At 45.7% G+C, this 20,635-nt stretch overlaps 1 protein-coding gene across 6 annotated transcripts in view; it reads left to right on the top strand.

Moving 5' to 3' along the window:
- The window catches only part of MYO7A (myosin VIIA), a 1,239,317-nt gene that overhangs the window by 996,842 nt on the left and 221,840 nt on the right, over positions 1–20,635 (top strand). For all 6 annotated transcript variants that reach the window (XM_069640000.1, XM_069639997.1, XM_069640001.1 and 3 more), the window contains 3 exons: positions 6,366–6,539; positions 8,569–8,796; positions 17,737–17,907. In XM_069640000.1, the coding sequence (XP_069496101.1) occupies positions 6,366–6,539; positions 8,569–8,796; positions 17,737–17,907 (573 nt within the window). The remainder of the gene's footprint in view (positions 1–6,365; positions 6,540–8,568; positions 8,797–17,736; positions 17,908–20,635) is intronic.

Raw genomic sequence — 20,635 nt, 5'->3', positions numbered from 1 at the left:
ACGCCCAGAAGCGTACGCCGAAAGACACGTCGAGCGCTACGCAAAGGTCGAAAGACACGCCGAAAAAGCCCGAAGAAAAACAGGGACTACCCCCTTCAGTCGGGGGGACCCCCAGCACACCGGAAGGCTTTTCGGAGGGCGACGGGACACTTTCGGGAGAGGTCGAGCCGTTTTCAGCAAGAAAACACTAATTTTCCCCCGCTAGACCGCTCAGGGGTACCCCATGAAACCATGGAAAGGCTCCATCTCTGCATGGAGAGAATGGAGAGGTTTATGAACACCCAGAACCCTCCCACTCCCAAGAGAACAAGAGAAGGGCCTCAGGAGGACCCCAGGGCCAAATACCCGAGGCAGGACACAGCCTTAGACTTCCATAATGTGTATGACCTCACTGGTGAGGAACAATACTTAGAAGAGGAGGATGATTTTGTGGACAATGAAGAAGGACAGAACCAAGAGGAAGGTCTGGAAGACAGCCCAGACATGGTAGGAGAAGGCTTCGGAGAAAATCCAGAAGAAGGACCTTCTCATCCCTGGCAATCCCCATCAGGATATTCGGACACTGATGTCCTGAACCTAAATCCTCCAGACAATTCACCTGTTAGAAACACGTCTCCCATTGACGATCAGCCCACATTCAATGCCCTGTTACGCAGAGCAGCAGCACATTTCGAACTGGACACTGGGGAGATCTCTCCGGAAATAGACTTTGTGGAAAGAGTAATTAAGGAGAAACCCCCAGTCAGCCAGACCATTCCCCTCCTCGCTTCAGTGAAGAGAAGAATCATCCCTTCGCTATCCACACCCGCACTAATCAGAGGAGTTAATCCAAGGATTGAAAAACTTTTCACTCCTTCACCCTCAGACCCGCTGTACATAAGGGGACATTCCATTCCGGATTCCCTTGTAGTAACTAATGCAAGGAAGAGGGCAGGGGTGCCGCTGTCCACCAGTGAGGCACCACCTGACAAGGAGGGCAAGAGGTTATATGCCCTTGCTAAAAGAGTCACATCCTCGGCTGCCTTTTCGGCAAGAATTGCGAACAACAATTCTTTGCTAGCTAGCTACGCGGACGCGCAGTGGGCCAAACTGCGCAAGGACGCCGAAGAAGCGCCGGAACCATTACATACACGCCTGCTTTCAACTATTGGCGAAGGAACCCAGGTCAACCAGAGTATTGTAAAGAACTCTCTGGATGCTGCTGAGACAGCGGGACGTTCCCTGGTTCAGGGAATACTCCTAAAACGCCATGTATGGTTGCGCAACTCAGGGTTCAAACCGGAGACACAGGCGTCTTTAATAAACAAACTTGTTGAAGACGCAAACCTCTTCGGGAAGGCGGTGGATGAGGCTCTGAAAATGGCTAAAAAAGAGTTCGATACTATCAAAACTCTTGACCAGATCTCTAAGCCCACTACCAGACGCGGCTATAGCAACACACGCTTTTTTCGTGGCCAACGCCAAAAGCAGAATCAGCAGCAACAGTACCCTGCCACCAGTTACCAGACCAATAGTGGGCAGTACAGCCAAAGAGGACAGCGCAGGGGCAAGGGGAGAGGGCGGGGGTCCACCCCCAGAGGCTCCCAAGCCCCCAACAACACCAAGTGACGCGAAGATTCGCGTCCCCTCCCATGCAACACCGGTCGGGGGCCGGATAACATCCTTTCTTCCAGCATGGGAGGGAATAACGTCAGACCGCTGGGTACTTTCCACCGTAGCCCACGGATACTGCATCGAATTCAACAGTTCCCCAACATACAGACCCCAGAGGGGACGACGCATGACACCGGAACACCTTGCCATCCTTCTCCAAGAAGTACAACTACTGCTGGAAAAAGGAGCCATAGAGGTCGTGCCTCTATCTCAGGTAACGGAAGGTATTTATTCAGTGTACTTCCTTGTACCCAAAAAGGATCTAACCATGCGCCCTGTATTAGATCTGCACCCAGCGAACAAGTTTATCAAACCCCAGAAGTTTTGTATGGTAACCTTACAGGAAGTGATCCCACTGCTATCACAGGGAGATTACATGACAACATTGGACATGAAAGATGCATACTTTCATATTTTAATGTTGCCAGCGCACAGAAGATACCTCAGGTTTATGATAGAGGGCAAACACTACCAGTTCAGAGTGCTACCCTTCGGCATAGCATCAGCACCAAGGGTATTCACGAAGGTACTGGCAGTGGCAGCGGCCCACCTGCGCAGGTTGTCCATCCCAGTTTACCCTTACCTCGATGACTGGCTCATAACAGGGGATTCTTACGAAACATGCTTCTCCAATACCCAAAAGACTGTAGACCTTTTGCTCCAGTTGGGCTTCTCCATCAACGAAAAGAAGTCCAGCCTAGACCCCAGCCAAATCAAACAATTCCTAGGGGCTCTAATTCAAACAAAGGACGGCCTCGTCTTCCCCTCCAACGAGAGGGTCCAAAACATGCTGTTTCAGATCCCTCAATATGTGACCGGTCGAGAGGTGACGGTACGCAAAGCAATGCGCTTGCTAGGCATGATGGCGTTGTGTATTTATTTGGTACCTCACGCGCGCCTGCGCATGCGCCCTATGCAAGAGTGGCTCAACAGCCAGTGGTGTCAGGCCAGCGAATTATGGGACGATCCAGTGGTGGTCTCGCAGGCCTTAGTTCTCTCGCTACAATGGTGGACAAAGGAAAACCTGGAAAAAGGGAAACCCTTTGCCACACCCGCGGCGGAAGCCACTCTAACCACAGACGCATCCCTAACAGGATGGGGGGCTCACCTATCCCATCAGACTGCTCACGGAGTGTGGACTCCGAACATAGCATCCAAACACATAAATCTACTGGAGCTACTAGCTGTGTTCAAGGCGCTAAAAGCCTTCCAGGAACACCTACAGGGCAAAACGGTGTTGGTCCTTACAGACAGCACCACAGCCATGTACTACATCAACAAGCAGGGGGGCACCCACTCTCCAGGACTGTCCAAACTGGCCCAAAATATATGGAAGTGGGCTCTCAAACAAAACATGTTCCTACTGTCAGAACATGTACCAGGGGAACTCAATCTGCTGGCAGACAAACTCAGCAGAGATTTCCCCCTGCCCGAAGAGTACGAATGGCGACTACACGAAGACATCGTCTTCGACGTCTTCACACAATGGGGATTCCCAGAAATAGACCTATTCGCAACCCTGGAGAACTCACAATGCCTAAGTTACGCCTCCAGGTACCCCCAGAACCAATCCAAGGGGAACGGTCTGTCGATGCAATGGTCAGGGAAATTTGTTTACGCTTTTCCCCCGACTCCCCTTCTCAACAAGGTGGTGCACAAGATGCACCAGGAACAAGTAACCATGATACTGGTGGCCCCAATGTGGGCCCGACAGCCATGGTTCGCTCACTTGATGGAGATGTCTCTATCTCCCCCAGTGAAACTCCGCTGCCCGTACAACATGCTGTCACAAGACAAGGGCAGGACTCTGCATCCATGCCCCCAGAACATGAACTTAGCAGCTTGGCTCCTGAGACCATAGAATTCGGACATCTACTGCTTCCGCAGAGATGTATGGACATTCTCAGGGAAGCCAGAAAACCTAACACTCGCCACTTCTACTCTAACAAGTGGAGGAGATTTGTCATCTGGTGGAGAGGGGAAGGCATCAACCCAATTGACTGCTCTCCCACACATATTGTTCTATACCTGACCCACTTGTTGGATTCAGGTCTAGTGTTCAATTCCATTAAAGTCCACCTAGCGGCACTTTCTGCATACACCACTTCCCAACTCAAGGTGTCGTGGTGGAAGATCCCTGTTATAAAGGCCTTCATGGAGGGAATAAAGAGAATACACCCCCCGATAGCTGACCCAGCTCCCGGATGGGACCTTAACGTGGTACTTACCAGACTCATGGGCTCACCTTTCGAACCCATGCACAAAGCATCTCTTAAAGACCTCACTCTTAAGACTGCTTTTTTAATAGCTATCACCTCCATCAGGAGGGTAAGTGAACTACAGGCTCTTTCTGTTCTAGACCCCTTCGTTACAGTTCACAGAGATAAGGTGGTTCTACGCACGCACCCAAGGTTTGCTCTGAAGTTCATATCGAAATTCCACGTAAACCAGTCTATAGAACTGCCAACGTTCTTTCAAAATCCTTCCAACTTGGGAGAAAAAACTCTGCATACACTAGATGTGCGCAGAGCGGTCATGTTCTACATGGAAAGAACCAGACCACTGAGGAAGACTAATCAGTTCTTCGTCTCGGTGGCAGCAGGAAGAGAAGGGGATGCAGTTTCAAAGTCCACTATTTCTAGATGGATTGTTCAATGCATCACTCTCTGCTATACTCTTGCTAAGAGAGAACTCCCCTTTAAGCCTAGAGCACACTCTACTCGAGGCACGGGGGCGTCTATAGCATTCATTGCAAATGTTCCCCTTGAGTCCATCTGCAAAGCGGCTACCTGGAGTTCTGTGCACACCTTTACAAAACACTACTGTCTAGATGCACACTCGAGATCTGACTCCCTGGTGGGTCAGGCAGTACTAAGACATCTTTTCTCTACTGTTCCTTCTCATAACCCACCGCCAACTCCGGGTACTGCTCGCTAGTCTATGCACAGCATGTGATTCTAAGCAGATTAACAAGCATCAGAAGACAATGCATTACTTACCGTAAAAGCATTTCTGATGATTGTATCTGCTTAGTTTCACATGCGCCCACCCTTCCTCCCCGCTCGGATGGAAGGAACATAGACTTCCTTTTATATCTCTCTTTTCTGTACTCACTCACGTCTAGAAGGCTCCCTCAGGGCAGAAAAATACAAACAGAGGGACCTCGACGCGTGAGGGATTGTGGGTACAACACACATCACTATAGGGATAGTATTTCAGACACGCCAGGTCGACGTCCCTTTTCGACTACGAAAAACAAGATGCAATACTCCGCAGTGACCACTGGATGTCGGACCTATGCACAGCATGTGAATCTAAGCAGATACAATCATCAGAAATGCTTTTACGGTAAGTAATACATTGTCATCCACTGACATTGCAAATCGCACAGCACCCTGCACCCACCACGTAAAACTGTTCAAAATAACGTTCCATATCTAGTCATCGCTGCCAGAAATAGTTTGATGCATGCCATCGTAAATGCATAATGTCCTTCACCTTTACTGCAGTGCACTGTTTTGCATTAATGTTCACACCACCCTAAAACGACTCTAGGCCATGACAGTGGCAGTTGGGTGCTATAGAAATGTCACATAGCATAGGGTAACATAACATATTTGTTTTCTATTATTACCCATTACGGTTTATGCTATACTAGACTGTATTCCGGCGTTCCTGATACATTTTTAATCATAAGAGAGTAATGTAGACTAGCATTCTTGGCGCTTGGGATGTCTTTGGATCAGCGTTGCGATTTTTAATGCCCTGTACTCTTTTAAAGCAAGCACATGTGTTGCTGCACGTGTTCATGTTTGGGGAAAGATCTGGTGAAGGGCCATTCGTGGACCCGACAGAGTCTCTTTAAGGAGAGGTTGCAGTAACTCCCAGCCTTTGTTAAGGGCACATTGCACGCTTAGAAAGGCTGTTGTGTTCTGATTTGTTTTGGAATGTGTGCTTTGTCCATAGGTTGTCACTGTGACGGATGGGCTCAGGCCTTGTGAGGTTGGAGGCAGAAGTTGGCCATCTGCAGTGGTGTTACATTTTGCGCCATGTCTATCTGTGTGTTGTGAGTTCAGACCAGGGAACCAATGTGGTAAATGCTGGCAATGGCTGATATCAGAGTGGCTGCAGCAGTCATGGCATCCTCAGATCACCAGTAGTCATCCCTCCTGACAAGCATTGTACAAATCTGATGGCAATCGTTAGCTGTTTTCAGGAAAGAATTGTAATCTAATATAAGCAATTGAGTCCGCGTGGCTTAGTTGACTGTGCGGGTAAGTTGGTAACATATGGGGTCAGTTTCACCAAACCTTTTTTGGCATTTGAAACTGTAGGGATTGTGGTGTGCTGCAAACCCTTCCAGATTTTGGTTGGTAATATGATAACCCATCAAATCTTTTTCACAACCCTTTTTTAACAAATCTTCACCCTCCCTTTTTCCTCACCTCGGAGTTCCCCTCCATACCCACGTTTGGGTCCCACCCTTGCCCAACCCCACACACTGTATGGGGTGGCGGGTGGGGTTCGGTCCTCGGTAATCCAGACCGATGTTCAGGATTTCTCCATTTTCGGAAAAGCATTCTCAAAAATACAGGGCTACCCCATTTGACTATACAGAGTGCAGTAAGTGTTATAAGAAGGGATTTGGGATGACACCACCCGCCTAGTGACACTTAGCCAATGAACTTGCATCCACTCTCATTACCTTGCAGGCTACAAAGTCCAAGAAGCCAATCATGCTGCCGGTCACTTTCATGGACGGGACGACGAAGACGCTTCTCACCGATTCAGCCACTACAGCCAAAGAGCTCTGTAACTCCCTGGCAGACAAGATCAGCCTGGTGGACCGCTTCGGATTCTCCCTCTATATTGCACTTTTCGATAAGGTAAAGCATTGCAACTCATGATGTACACTCCGCACATTCGGACTGCTCAATACATCCATCAGACATGCAGAGATATTCATTTTCTTCCAGCAGCCGATTCCACTTTCCCAGAGTTTGGTAACTTGTTGCTTTAAAGTTGTTTTGGGCTACTACTACCATCCAACCTCGCCACTCTAGTCACTTGCAAGGGATCATGGGAGTTGTAGGACAAACCAATTTGAAAGCAACAGGTTGCCTACCTCTGCCTTCGGAGCTCCTAATTGTTTTGCTTGTAACCCAGAGTATTCTCCGCATTGCGAGGTGTTCTCCAATGACTGATCCCCCATCACGATAGAAAATGAGCGCAAAGCTACAGCCCGTCCAACCCCTCCTTCATGTCACCATGATTGTTTCTTCTGACTCTATTGTAAAGCACATCTTTAGAAAGGTCTTACTGACACTCAAGGTTCTTAATTCAGAGCATGCCATTTTCATTTTCATAACCTCCAGACTATGTTTAAGCCCTTTGCCCCCTATAATGCATATATAACTCTTGACTGCTATGGGGGGCAACCTTGGAGCTGTGCAAGGACTAGCATGGGCAGGAGGAACCTATACATAATATGAAGAAGCACAAGCCTCTAGTATCTGAACTTTGAACAGGTTCTGTGTAATGTTGCATCAGCTTTGTTACAGTGGCGAGAACTGCCCTAGCCCAAAATGCTTGCGTGCACTGGGGCAGCTTTTGGCCTGGTGGAAGTAATTACAATCCATGGACTCAAAGTGTATGTAGTAGTCGCCCTAGTGTGTCCTACTGAGTATGCTAGTCACACTGTCTTCCTCCCTCCCCATATATGAAACATGAACGCATGGCCCTCCACAATCCTATGTCCCCCATACCATAAAGGGCACTAGTCTCATTGTCTTCCTAACACCCCGGTTTTGCAATATTAGCATGTGTGACCCTCTACATTCCTATGTCTCGACACACCATAAAGGGCACCAGTCTCACTTTCTTCCTCTCTCCCTCCCTCCTCTACATGGAGTTGTTGCTTTCATCACTATGTGCTGCTTTCCAGGCAGCCACAAACAAATCTCTTAAATGTATCATAGTTTTGAACAATAGATGTCATCTTCATCTGCCAATGGCTCTTTCAGTTTATCCTTTTCCAACCCACATCTCTTTCTAAGCAGTCACCCCACCCGCCTTGTTTCCTGTCTGCAGACCCCTCATGGATTCATGGAGGTTCATGTGGTTTTTTCACAGTCCCTGGTATAGAGGATTTCTTTCAGTTTCTAAAACTTTGTACCAACTTTGTCCCATTCCAACACACCCACTCTACTGTCTTTGTCTATATAATAGATATAAACGAAGTTTAATTAGAATACAATATGATAGGATATGATGGTTAGAATATTACCATTTTATGTATAATACAGTTTATATCACACACCATTTATACTAATATCATTCTTCATTATAGATGGTTATATGTGGAATAAATTACTCACTACACTACATTATAAGTTTATTGTAAGTCACTGAGTTCCATGACCCAATAGAGGAACGACGCAAAAGATCTAATCCCTTTAAAAAGTTGTTTAACGCGTTTTTACAATGCCGCAGTTTCAATCCTTTAACAGCAGTGGCCAGTCCCAAGATTTCCCAACATGCAGCTGTTTTTTGGGTTCTGGGCACAAATCTCAATACACAAACTACCAGTGTTGAGTGAGTTTTGGGATTTAGGATATCTGAGACCCCTATTCCATCTCTCGTGCTCATGCTTAACCATTCCTCCTCACTTGTGAATGGCCTCGTCCCATCTAGGATCGAACATGACTTCTCTGCAGCAGTGGGCTAGAAAAAGGACTTCATCTGATGCCATGGTACTGTAGTTTGGAAATGCAGCTTGACCTACGTAACAATTGAGCATTGGCGGTAATCCAGTATTGGTGGTAGTAGTTGCAGCTTGACCTATGTAACAATTTAGCATTGGCTGTTATACAGTAGTGAATGAATGAATTAACAAATACGCAAATGTTATTTCAGGTCTCTTCCCTCGGCAGCGGCAATGACCATGTAATGGATGCCGTATCGCAGTGCGAGCAGTATGCCAAGGAGCAGGGGGCACAGGAGAGAAACGCACCATGGAGGCTCTTCTTCAGGAAGGAGATCTTCACCCCATGGCACAACCCGACTGAGGATAATGTTGCAGCTAACCTCATTTACCAACAGATTGTGCGTGGTGTGAAATTTGGGGAGTACAGGTGCGATAGGGTAAGTTGTTTTCATTTACAATGTTACCTTTTCAAAAGGAAAAAAGCTATTTTTATCAGTGGGAGTACATGTTTAAAGCTCAGACTACAAAAATATAAAGGGCGAACCCTATTTTTTTGTTATGGGGGGCTGATACTCAAAATGGGGTATTTCAGTAGACAAAATAAAGATTAGAGTATACAGCTACCCCTCCCTCTTCTGTGCAGGTCTAGTGATCCCTCTCGAAATACAATGCAGATGTTGGAAACAATACTGCACTGAGCAACGTGCATTCTTCTAAAAACATACTTATTAGTTTATTAAACAGTTTCTCATAAATGTAAATAAAAAAACAGATTACAATAAAACATAAACACACGTAAAAAAGTGTGGGGTTAGTAAAGGTGTGTTCTTTTCATCAGGGGGACAGATTTATATGGTTTATACATAGTAGATCTACAAGGTATGTTTCTAGGGAAAAACAATATTCAATCCTTCTGTGTTCCAGTTTTGGATGCAAACAGATGAAATGTGTTGTACACAGGAGGTTCTTCCAACGCATTAGCCTGCGGGGTGTGCAAGGAATAGATCTGTTACCTGCTATGGGATCTTAGCTATGGAATGTTGTCGACACAGTGTTTTAGCCCTTTCTGAGGCGATTTGCACATCCAAGCGATCACCTATTTAAGTAAGTGGGGGCCTTCATCAGGACGGAAAATAAAAAGTGTTTGTGTAACTGGTTCGGTAATCAAACCCTTTCACTTATGAATATCTGTAATGACACAAGACAAACAAATAGAGAAAGTGAAGGACGTTGCTATGGAGATGGGTGTACTTACTCATGTGAGACCCAGCGAGAGGTAACTACTGACCTGAAAATAATTACAACACATGGGGAAACTGTTCAGATTGTGGGTCCATGCCGTTCTGCTGGCCAAACATTCGTGAATGGAATTTAGTTGAGTTCATTATAAAAACCCACAATTAGCTAACATCTGCATTGTATTATGAGAGGGATCACTAGGACTGCACAGAAGAGGGAGAGGTAGCTGTATACTCTAATCTTTATTTTGTCTCCAAAGCTCAGACTAGCCACAATTACTCCAGATAAGGAAACTAGCAAACCAATCTCGGTATAGGGACATCTTAGTTTCGGAGCCGTTAATGAACATTAAGTCATGATAAAGTAATGAATACATTAAACCAGCAAGAAACAGTACATGGGGCCAACACAAGTCAGACTTTAAATACAACTCCAGCAATTATAGTTTTTACAGATATGGTTAAACATGTTATCAAGTGTGATGGCGGTTGGTATCAGCATGGAGTGGGTGATAGCACTCTAGGCCACCGTCATGGGAGAGAAGGAGGTTTTCAGAAGAAATCTTGAAGCCAACCACTCTTGACAATGTACCTAATTTCTGGGGGGGTTTGTGAGTTCTAGTGGTGGGAAACATGGAAGGTGCAGAATGAAAGTGGCATACAGCACATGGTGGATGGCGTGTGGTTAGGTTGAGGGGAGCATGCAGTGTGAGTAGGTACATTTCAGAAGATAGATTCAGGTGGGCGTGGGGGGCTCACCCGTAGAAGGATTGAAAAGCATGAAGGAAGAATTTGAAAACGGACTGTTGTGCATGACTAGCCATCCCGCATGATGGTGCAACACAGCATTGACTGAGGATTGTGGGACGTTACAGAGGGTATGGGTAGCAAAATGAAGTGCCTTGTTGAAAGATGCAATGGAGTACAGAGAGAGTACCATGAGGTGGCTAAAGCAGTAATCCAGCCTGGTGGGAGCCAGGGTGGTAATGAGCATGTTGGTTGAGTGGAGTGTGATATGGGTACAGATTGTATGGATGTTCAGGAGGCTAACTGTGGAAGTTGTAGGAGCATAGGGGATAAAGTGCTGACACTTAGCACATAGCTTGCTTCCAGTTTTGCTCCACATCTTACTTCCCTCTTCAACTCCTCTCTTGACAATGCCACTTTACCTCATCCTATAGGACAGCTACTGTCATCTCTTCCCTTAACAAACCCGGTCTAGATCCTCAGTGTCATGCCAACTTTCTCCCTGTCTCTCTTCTACCACACTATTTCAAAATCCTAGAGTGAGTAGTATTCAATCTGCTCACTGAGTTCCTTGATACTCACAACATATGGGACCCTCTTCAATCTGGATTCCAACCTCTGCATTCTTTCTAGAAAGCTCTCCTCAATGTCAGCAACTTCATCTCTTCTGCTCAGCATGCAAACCGTTAATCCATTCTTATTCCTCCTGCCCTCTCAGCTGCCTTCGATAAAGTCGACCATTCTCACCTTCTCTCTAGATTATCTCTCATTGGCCTCAGAGATAAGTCCCTCTATTGGTTTGCTTTATACCCTGCCCCCAGACACTTTCAGGTGTCCTGGAAAAGCCTTACCTCCCCTTACTTTTGGAGTTCCCCAAGAGTCTATCCTTGGTCCACTTCTCTTCACTCTCTATAGCTCTTGGCGTCCTGATCTCCTCTTACGGCTTCTCCTATCAACTCTTTGCTGGCAACACTCAGATCTTCTTCCCCTTCCACTCCAACCTGTTGTCAAAAATGTAAAACTGTCTCTCCGTCATCAAATATTGTCCCACTTGCTCATGCTCAACTTCACTAAGACTGAACTTCTGTACTTCCCAACCAGACTATCTCTTCCTCTCCCCATCTTCTACTCTTCTCTCCTGACTACCTTCCTTACCCTGCTTCCACTCGTAACCTTGGTGTCATCTTCGATCCATCACATAACATCTTGCACCTCATCTCCAAATCTGCCACTGTAGAAAGTCTCAGCCTCCTCAATATTAGAAAAATCGTTCATATTATTCCTTTCATTACTGCTAAACAGCTACTCTCCTCCTTAGTCCTTTCTACTGTGCCAGTCTCGTCTATAGCCTTCCCAGCTATACTTTTTCACCACTTGACAAAGTCCTCAACCTCGCGGTCTGCATACTTTTCAACCTTTTTTCGCTTTTCATCTACCTCCTCTGCCTGTCGCCAGCTGGCTATCTATGAAACAAAGGGCTAAGTATAAACTTCTTCATATCATCTTCAAAACTATCCATGGACTCGCCCCACCCTACCCATCTGCTCATCTCACTCTCCCCTACTTTCCTCCTCGCTCGTTAGGATCATCCTCAGCACAGGCTTGCCACCACTTCCTATGCTCTCTCTCTCCTCTACCCCCTACACTGGAATGCTCTTCCTCTCCCTCTGCGTACTACTCCAAATCTACCACTATTCAAATCCAACCTCAAAGCTCTCATTCGTTCTGAAGAACCTGTTTCCTAGCACTGTATGCTACTGCATTACCGTTTTCCTCCTCTCTCCCTACCCTAACCTACAGCACTGTTCCGTCACCCCTCCATCTATGTCATTCTGCCTGTCCTCATCTCTGGTTTATGTTTCCACCATCCCCTGCAACATCTGGTCTTCAAGTCATATCCTCTCACTCCGTTGTAAAGGACCCATGTCCTCCACTCTGTTATCAATTGTAGATTCTGTAAGCGTTTTTGTGCCAAAGGTACATTGCTTTCCCTGTGATTTCTATGAATAAATAAATGAAATAAATGTCAGCTTGTGTCAAAGAGAACCCCTATATTGAAAGCCTTGGGGGAAGGGGCAAATGAGGTCAGGTGGAATGAACATAGGGCAGGGTACAATGATTATGGCGTTGGAGGATGGTGAAAGATCACTTACATTTTAGAGGAGTTGTGCATCAAGCACCATGCTCCATCCATTAACAGATAGCAGATAGACGGTTAACAATGTGAGAGTGCAGTCCAGGCATGAAGGGGGGGAAGAGGAAGAAGATTTGAGTAGATGATGTGAGCATTCAAAGGAGGAGATGACTTTCCTGACAGAGGAGGTATAGGTGAAGAGGACGAGAGGAAGGACAGACCCTTGTATGACCCCTCCCAGTAGCGGTTGTCAAGGTAGTCCAGTGTTTCAGGAAATGGAAAGGACATTATTTGCCAGGTACGAGGCATCCCAGGCAAAGGTGGCTCCTTGGAAGTCAAGATGTGAGAGAGTCTGAAGGAGGGAGGGTGATCATCTGTATCAATTGCAGCACAGAGATCAAGAAGTATGAGGATAGGTGACAGATGGCAGCAGTGAAAAGTAGTCAGGAATGTAAATATGCAAATAAGCTATGCCTCCATGGAGTGTTTGCTGTGGAACCAAACTTTAAAGACGGCTCAGGACTCTGTTGAACCCTAAGTAGTCAATGATGTGTTTGAAGACTACATGTTTGAGAACTTTGAATTATATGGAAGGAATAGACGTTGATAGTTAACTGGGCTTTTGAGGTCCGCATTGGGTTTCTTAAAAATATGTATGATGGTAGCCACCTTAAAACAGTCTGGTAGGATAGCAGAGACAATTGGAAAATTAAAGTTAGGTGGGAGAGGGAGGAGCTAATCATGGGTGCCAGCTTCTTCACTGTCTGGAGGGGATTATCAGGCACACCTGAAGGGTTAACAACATGGAGGATCTGTGCCAGCGCAGCCACAGTGGTTGTAGGATAGTGGGTAGTGAGTATAGGGTAAGTGGTGCATAGAAGGAAGCAAAAGAAGGAGGGCAGACATAGTGTCCCTTAGCTTAAAGATTTAAGAGGAGTAGCTGCTGTCTGACTCGTCAGCTGAGAGTGAGGAGGCGAAGGAGCTGACTCGAGTCAAGCATTGGTTTGGGTTCGTCATGGATAGTTTGCGCGGATGACAGCCAAAAAATAAGGTGATGAGGTTAGTATAAGGGTTGTACTTGGCTGAGTTCAGAGCAGTAGTGAGAGCAAGGAATGGTTCCTTGTGCAAAGCAAGGAGAGATCCAGATTGAATTTGGCAAAAGTAAAATAATTTAAAGCGTATGGTTCTGTTCGGCTGTTGGATGACTCGGAAGATGCAGGGGGCTTTTGGGGAAGTCTAGGTAGGGTGCAATGGATTCAGGTTTCATTTTCTTTCAATGATTTTAGAACTGGGTTGGAGAGAGAGAAGAAGAGGGACAGAGCCAGTAAAATGTAGTAGAGAGTGGTCTTGGGGTGATGGACCAACAGCGGAGGAGAAGATTTGAGAGAGGAAGATGTGATGAAGTGACTTGCCACAATAGCCAATGTTGCACGAGTTGTTGTTTGGTGGGGAGCCCAATGAGAACAAATTCGGTATTGGTTGGGTTCAGTTTAAGGCAAGCGTTTGACATCCATGTTTTTATAGCAGCCAGGCATTTGCGGAGGCGAGCAATGTCCGGGGGCCACTGACCTTAAGGTACATCTGAGTGTCAGCGTACTTACTTGATGGATGGCTACTTTGGAGTCATTTAGGAGAGTTCCCAAGGGTTCCATGTATAGATTGAAGATGATTGGGGAGAGAATTGAACCTTGGAGGACCCCACATGTTACTGGGAGTCAGTAGGATCTGTATGAGCTCATCTGTACGACCTGTGCCTAACGGGTAAGTAGGATTCAAACCATTTTAGGACATTTCCAGATAAGCCCACCCTGTCGGCGAAGAGGGAGAGGAGTATTTGGTGATCAATTGTGTTGAAGACATCTCAGAGGTCTAAGAGGGACTAGGAGACATGAGTCCCCAGTGTCTACGATTCTGAGTGCATCGTCCACCACTTGACTGGTTCCTGTCTCAGTGCTGCATTTGGGTCGGAAGCTAGACTGCTAATCACGGGGGTCGTCAAGGTGCAAGTAGTTATTATTATTATTAGGGTATTTATTGAACACGGACCAGGCTTCAGGAAGCAATGGAGTGCTTTACAATCATAGGGTGAAGAACACATTGAGGGAAGCAGAGAATAAAACAGCTGGGAGCTAACTGCGGAAAGGTGGGCAGTTGGCAGCATGGGGGGAAGAAAGTAGGGAGCAACTACGTTGTCGATAACCTTCCAGATAAACGGGAGGCACGTTATGGGATGTAGTTGACTGGGTCCTCTGGGGCAAGCAAAGGTTTTTTTCAGAAGGGGTTGTACGAGACCCGTCTTCAACATTTCGGGAATGCGCCTTCACTGAGGGAGGCGTTCACAATATTGAGGAATGTATTGGGCCATTGAGTTGTTTAATGAGGGCAGCTGGGAGGGAAGTCAATTAGTGGGGTTGAGTGAAGCAAATGTGTCTGAGAGGTCCTTACTTAGGAGAGAGGAGTTTGAAGACTATGCAGGAGGGTGCCCAAGGGGAGAGGTGGTGGATAGCAGGCCTCTGTCTGGTATTGAGACATCAATGTGTCCTCTGATTTTATCATTTTTGTTAATCAAGAAGGTGTTTATTTTGTTGCATTTCACATGTGAAGGTTGACTACTTCAAATATGGCTTAGCTCCTGTAGAGGAAGGTTGAATGAAAGAGAAAACATGCTGAGTCAGTCGAGGAACATGGAGGAAAAGTGGAAACAGGAAACTGGAGGAAGGTGGAGTGGAACGGAAAGACTGGAGAGTGTAGGCAGGTGGAGAGAAAGAGAAAACCCAGTGGAAGATACCACAAAAGAGGAGGAATAGAGGGAAAATGGCATAGCTGAGCTCAAAATTATACAGCACTAGTGTGACGCCTGGATAACAGTTTTCCTAGAGAGCTGTGAAGATTAGGTATCCTCGTCATAAATAAATAGGTGCTCATAGCACTATAAATCTTTTGTTGATATAAAATAACCTATAGAAATACAGGTCAATATTTATTTGGTGGATTTTCTCAATTTCTGGAAAAATCTACACAAAACATCTTTCCAAGATATTGAATTATGTATACTTTCAGAAATGTTTAGTTTCTGTTTAGTGTCTACCTAAGTGACAGCACATGCAAAGTGTTATGAAATAAGAATTATTAATCACCTCTTAGAAAAAAGAATTACATAATGGTGAAAAAGCAACACATTTGTTTGCATAATAAAATCCTTGGGCTCTCACTGTAATTAAAATCTTAAAATTGTAAAGTTAGCTATCATCTCCTTATTTCATGTGTGAGTGCATCTTTTATACATGGTAATCACAATTCAATCTGTACTGTTGTATTTTACAGACATGTAACAAAGGTAGTTGCTGAGGTCTCACTGTAAAAGATCTGGCTTCCACCATTTTTTCCCAGCAGGCAGGGAAGCTAAGCCACTGCCCGGATTTGCAATTATGCTGCCACGGCAACCCAGAGTTATTCAATAGCCTAGTGGAAGTTTTTCACCAGGCGGAATTCCTGCATCACCAAGAGCTCCCAGTGGCAGTGGCTTAGTGGGGGAAACATGTAGTCAGGCAGGAGGGGGGATGCCTGCAAGGAGGGCAGGTTGGCTCCAAGCAGTCCTGAGCTGGTGGGGGTGTTAGCTTGGTTTTAAGGAAGGGGAATGGTCGCAAGACAGAGACAGGGAAACTGCCAACTGAGCTGGACATAGCACCACCTGGTAACTGAACAGAACTGGTGTTTGGTTAGGCTGTAGCCAGAAAATAGAAAAAGTCTTCTTTCACCAACTCAAAATTGGAGATTGAGTCATGAAGTTTCAAATGTGGCTTTATTTATATTTACAACAACAGAGCAATTGATTGTTAACTTTCTGGTAGGCAGTCTGGGGCCGGAGCCCTTACTATCTACAATGCTCTCTTCCTACATACTCTCCTTCTAGAGCCCTCTGCTGGCCCTCTTCCAACTCTCTGCGGGTGAGCCGTTTTCCAAACACAGATTCGGGGTAGATCCTTATCCAGTGCAGGTGCCTCCCTATGGAACAGCCTCCCTGCCTCTCTGTCTTCAGTCGGACCTCCTTAAGGTCTCGGAAACTCCTCAAGACCTTCCTCTTCTCTTCCTCTTTCTCTCTCCCTCTCCTCTGCTAACCTTTCTCTTCCCTCCTGCTTCCCTCCTTTTTTCTCTTCCCCAACCTGCTCAGTTCGCTAACTGGTCGCCTGGTGCACATCCAGAGCCTCACAGGTCACAGGCTCCCCCTCCAGTCCTGCACTTGCCTCCAGGCCTCTGAACTCTGCTTGACACTACTGCACTTGGAATATGTTCCATGAGAGGGGCAACCACTCTGCACTTAACCCTGGCCACTGCTGGACTGGGCGCACTTGTCACCCTCCCCATCCCTCTGCGCACTTGCAGGACCTTGAATATACTAGCCCTAGTAAATTTGTCTTGTCCTGTCCTCCCTCTGTCTCCCCTCCCTAGCTTGGTTGCGCCTGAAATACTCATGCATAGGCGCATTAGATGACCAACCACCAATCTCGCCAGGCCTAGTACGGTAGTTTATTGTTCTGCATGTCCTTTCGCTCTCCCTCTCCCTACTCCCCCCACTCCTTTTCACGCACTTCCACTAGTAGATATGCCTGCTAGTTATTGTTGTTCGATCATTCGGAATATTCAAGGCCTAAGAATGACAACGTTATTCCCTTGTTCCCTTCCCGCCTTGAAGCACTTTGAAGCACTTCACTTTTGTATAAGTGCTCTAACAAATAAACAATTACAATAAACTGTGACTCATAAATCCATTTCAGGCTTTCAGTGATGGAGGCAGTGTAAATTCCATAAAATTTGCAAGATGTAGATATTCAGTGGAATTTCCAAGCATGCATGCAGTGCATACTCATTACAGAAGTATAACGCAAAGTCACTATTTTAACACCAATTGGGGGATTAAAGGAAGGAAGCATTCTCACTGCCTAGTGCAGGGTCATCCAACTCTAGGCCTCAAGGGCCGGATCCATGCCAGGTTTTCAGGACACCCCTCATTAATATGCATGAGATACATTTGCTTACAATGATTTTTAATTTGTGCACATTTTTACTCATGAATATTAATAAGGGATATCCTGAAAACCCATCAGGATTCTGGCCCTCGTGTTATCAACCCATTAATGATGATTTGGGGTTCAGACTTTAGACATGGTATTGCAGCTCACAATGATTACAAAAGAGACTGTGAGTTTTGACTAATGTAAAATGACTCCTAATCTGTCTCATAATTCTCTCTCCCACAGGAAGAAGATTTGGCAGAGCTGGCCTCCCAACAGTACTATGTGGACTATGGGTCAGAGATGGTGCTGGAGCGATTGCTAAATTTAATCCCTTCCTACATTCCAGACAGAGAAATCACTGCCTCGAAAAATGTGGAGAAGTGGGCTCAGTTAATAATCGCTGCACATAAAAAGGTAACCGCGTTAATTGCATAATTCCTTGCGTGATTATACAGAAGTGCTTAAAGAGAGGTTATCTAGACTTTGATCATGGGCAAGACGTGAAGCAGTCTATGGTTTCTTTTGTCCACAAAGTAACAATCGGCCCAGTGGCAATCATAGGAAGGGCATGCCAGTTGGATTCAAGAGAAGTCCCATATCATGTTGCTTGCTTCAGATATCAAGCTGCTTGCTTCAGATATGAAGCTGCTTGCTTCAGATGTCAAGCTGCTTGCTTCTCTCTCGCTTTTCATCATCAGTTCAGACTTCTTTATCAGTGTATACACTTATTTTATTTTTTATTCTTCTGGCTGTCTGTGAAGTCAAGAAACCTTTACTCAAAGGAAATGGCTTTCAAACCTTAAAAAATATATCCACACCTTAATGCTGGGGACATACCGTTGAGCATTTTTGGGTGGCCACTTCTGATGCTAATATTTGCTGTCTTGAGATTTAGTTCGTCTTTTGTTTTGATTCTGGTTTCTTGCTTTTATTTAAGGGGCCGTTTCAAACTGTGATTTTTTAAAAATCATTTTCTTTGCGCTCTTATATTTTCATGCCCAATTTTTCTTTGGGATACATATAAATGAAATGCCTGCATGTAATCTTTGTCTTTGTTTATGTTTTTTTACAGTTTTCTACAGAAAATACTTATTTGGGTCATTGCCTTTTGGATGTTAATTTGCTTATCACCTACGAATACTTGTTTCAGATTCCTCGGTCGTTTATTCTCAGGGCTTGAATGAGGTTTGGATTTCTTTGCTGGAGATTTTAATGCTGCAAAAAGCAGGCGCTAAAAAGTCATATACTTCCACAGTCCACAGAAATGTTAAAGAATCACTTTCAGCAGTGGTGGCTCAGAAGCCTCTTGTATTGGCTGATGTTTGTGCCTCGAGGCCAAGATCTCCATGTCAGATTATCAGGATACTCATCATGAATATTCATGAGTTACATTTGCATAATGTGAGAAACCAAAGGATGTCTCATTTGCTTGTCCCCGGGGATCTCTTTCTCTCAGGTGGCCAGGGCACGGCCATCACCTTTGGATCCAGACCCTGGGGGTGGACCACTGCAGGAGGATCACCTGGGTGAGGGATCTTCGGGAAGTGGGGGTGAGACAACCAATGGTGAGATGCAGTATCGCCCCCTTCCCGTCCCCACACCCCATCCTATTCTATAGGATTCTCAGATTTTACAATTGCCCCCCTTTCTACACAAACACTGGGCAGAGGAAGAGGAGGTCTTAGAGCAAAGAGGCTAACCCTTGCATATCCCATTGGACATGTCCCGTTAATAAGGTCAGGCAAAGTCAGACACTTGACCTTAATCACATACTTCTGATACCCATTAGCTCCCCCCACTCAAATAAAAGGCAGAACATGGAGACAGTCTCTGAGCAAGGTGGAACACAACAAGGAACAGTTCTTCCTGGGCGAAGGCAACTCCCACTGAAGCAGGATGACTGATTGAGGGACCAGAGTGAGAGGCAGGGAAACCCTGAACATCCCTGCATGAGGTCGTTCCCTCCAGGAAACCGTGAAGGATACGCGAAGAAAGCCAAAACCCAGACAAGAAGAAGCCTGCATTGTGTTTCAAGGACACCAGCGACCCTCCAGGGTGAACGGCAGAGTTGGGGAGGCGAGGCCAAACCTGTGGTATTTACCTTGACTCGTGAATCAAAGACGCAGAGAACAGAATGTAGTGCACACAACCGGTGAGTTAGCGAAAGACATGAAAGGCCAGTTTGTGTCAAGGAAAGATTGAAGCTGCAACAGTGTATCTCCGAATTGAAGGTTGTGTGCGTGCTGATGAGACACGGAGGAAAGCAAACCTGTAGTGAACTTTAAAGTCAGCGGTAACTGTGAAGCGGCGAAAGGAAACAGCCCACGTGAAAGTCTCCACAAAATGTTTGATGTTTTGTAATAAAGCGACAAAGTGAATGAACTCTGAAATCAAGATTAACCCCGACAAATGGGGAAGTTAAAAGGTGATTGCTTTAAGAGAAAGATGTCTTTGAACGTTTCTGATTGTGTTGTGGAACTACCCAGACCAAGATACACTGGGGCAAATACCACAAGGCAGAGCTGCAGTGAAAGTCGAAGTGGTCCTGCAAAGGTTTGTGGAAAAGCCTTGCACATTTGAAAGTCTTCGACATCAGTGAAAGGTCCCAGTCTGACTGTGGGAGATCTGGAACATGAAATAAGTTAGAGGAAGGGAATCCAATAATTAATGTGAAGAAAGCTTGGGGAAGGGAACCCCTGCAATTGCTGTGATTGCGAGGTCTGAGCCCGGCTGAGGGAGACCTACGTGAATTTTGTTGAATCGTGAAATAACATTTTGGTGAACTTAAGTGACTATAACATGGAAGGCCAAGCGGGCCTCGACCCACGTTTTGAACTGCCTTTTTTTGATAACCTGAGCCAGAGTGTGTCATCCTGTCTACGGGGTCGCCTTACTCCGTGCTGTCCAATATGAGAAGGAGAGATGACTTAGCCATCTTGATCCTTTGTGTTATAACTAACACATTCCCCATTACACACTTTTTGTAAGAGATAGGGCAGGTATTTGTTTTCTTTAATACAGGCCATTTTGATTTGAGATAGACTGACTAGGTCTGTGTTTTCTTTATTATTTGATGGTAGAGACTATGCCCATCATAGCTAAAGGGCAAAGTAGGAGTATTTCCAAACCCCAAGAATGTAAT

This window comes from Ambystoma mexicanum, chromosome 7q, assembly GCF_040938575.1.
Source record: "Ambystoma mexicanum isolate Mex_15411 chromosome 7q, UKY_AmexF1_1, whole genome shotgun sequence".
In the NCBI taxonomy this organism is placed as follows: Eukaryota; Metazoa; Chordata; class Amphibia; order Caudata; family Ambystomatidae; genus Ambystoma; species Ambystoma mexicanum.
The sequence above is the reverse complement of the archived record's forward strand: the minus strand, read 5'-3'. Positions and strand labels throughout refer to the sequence as shown.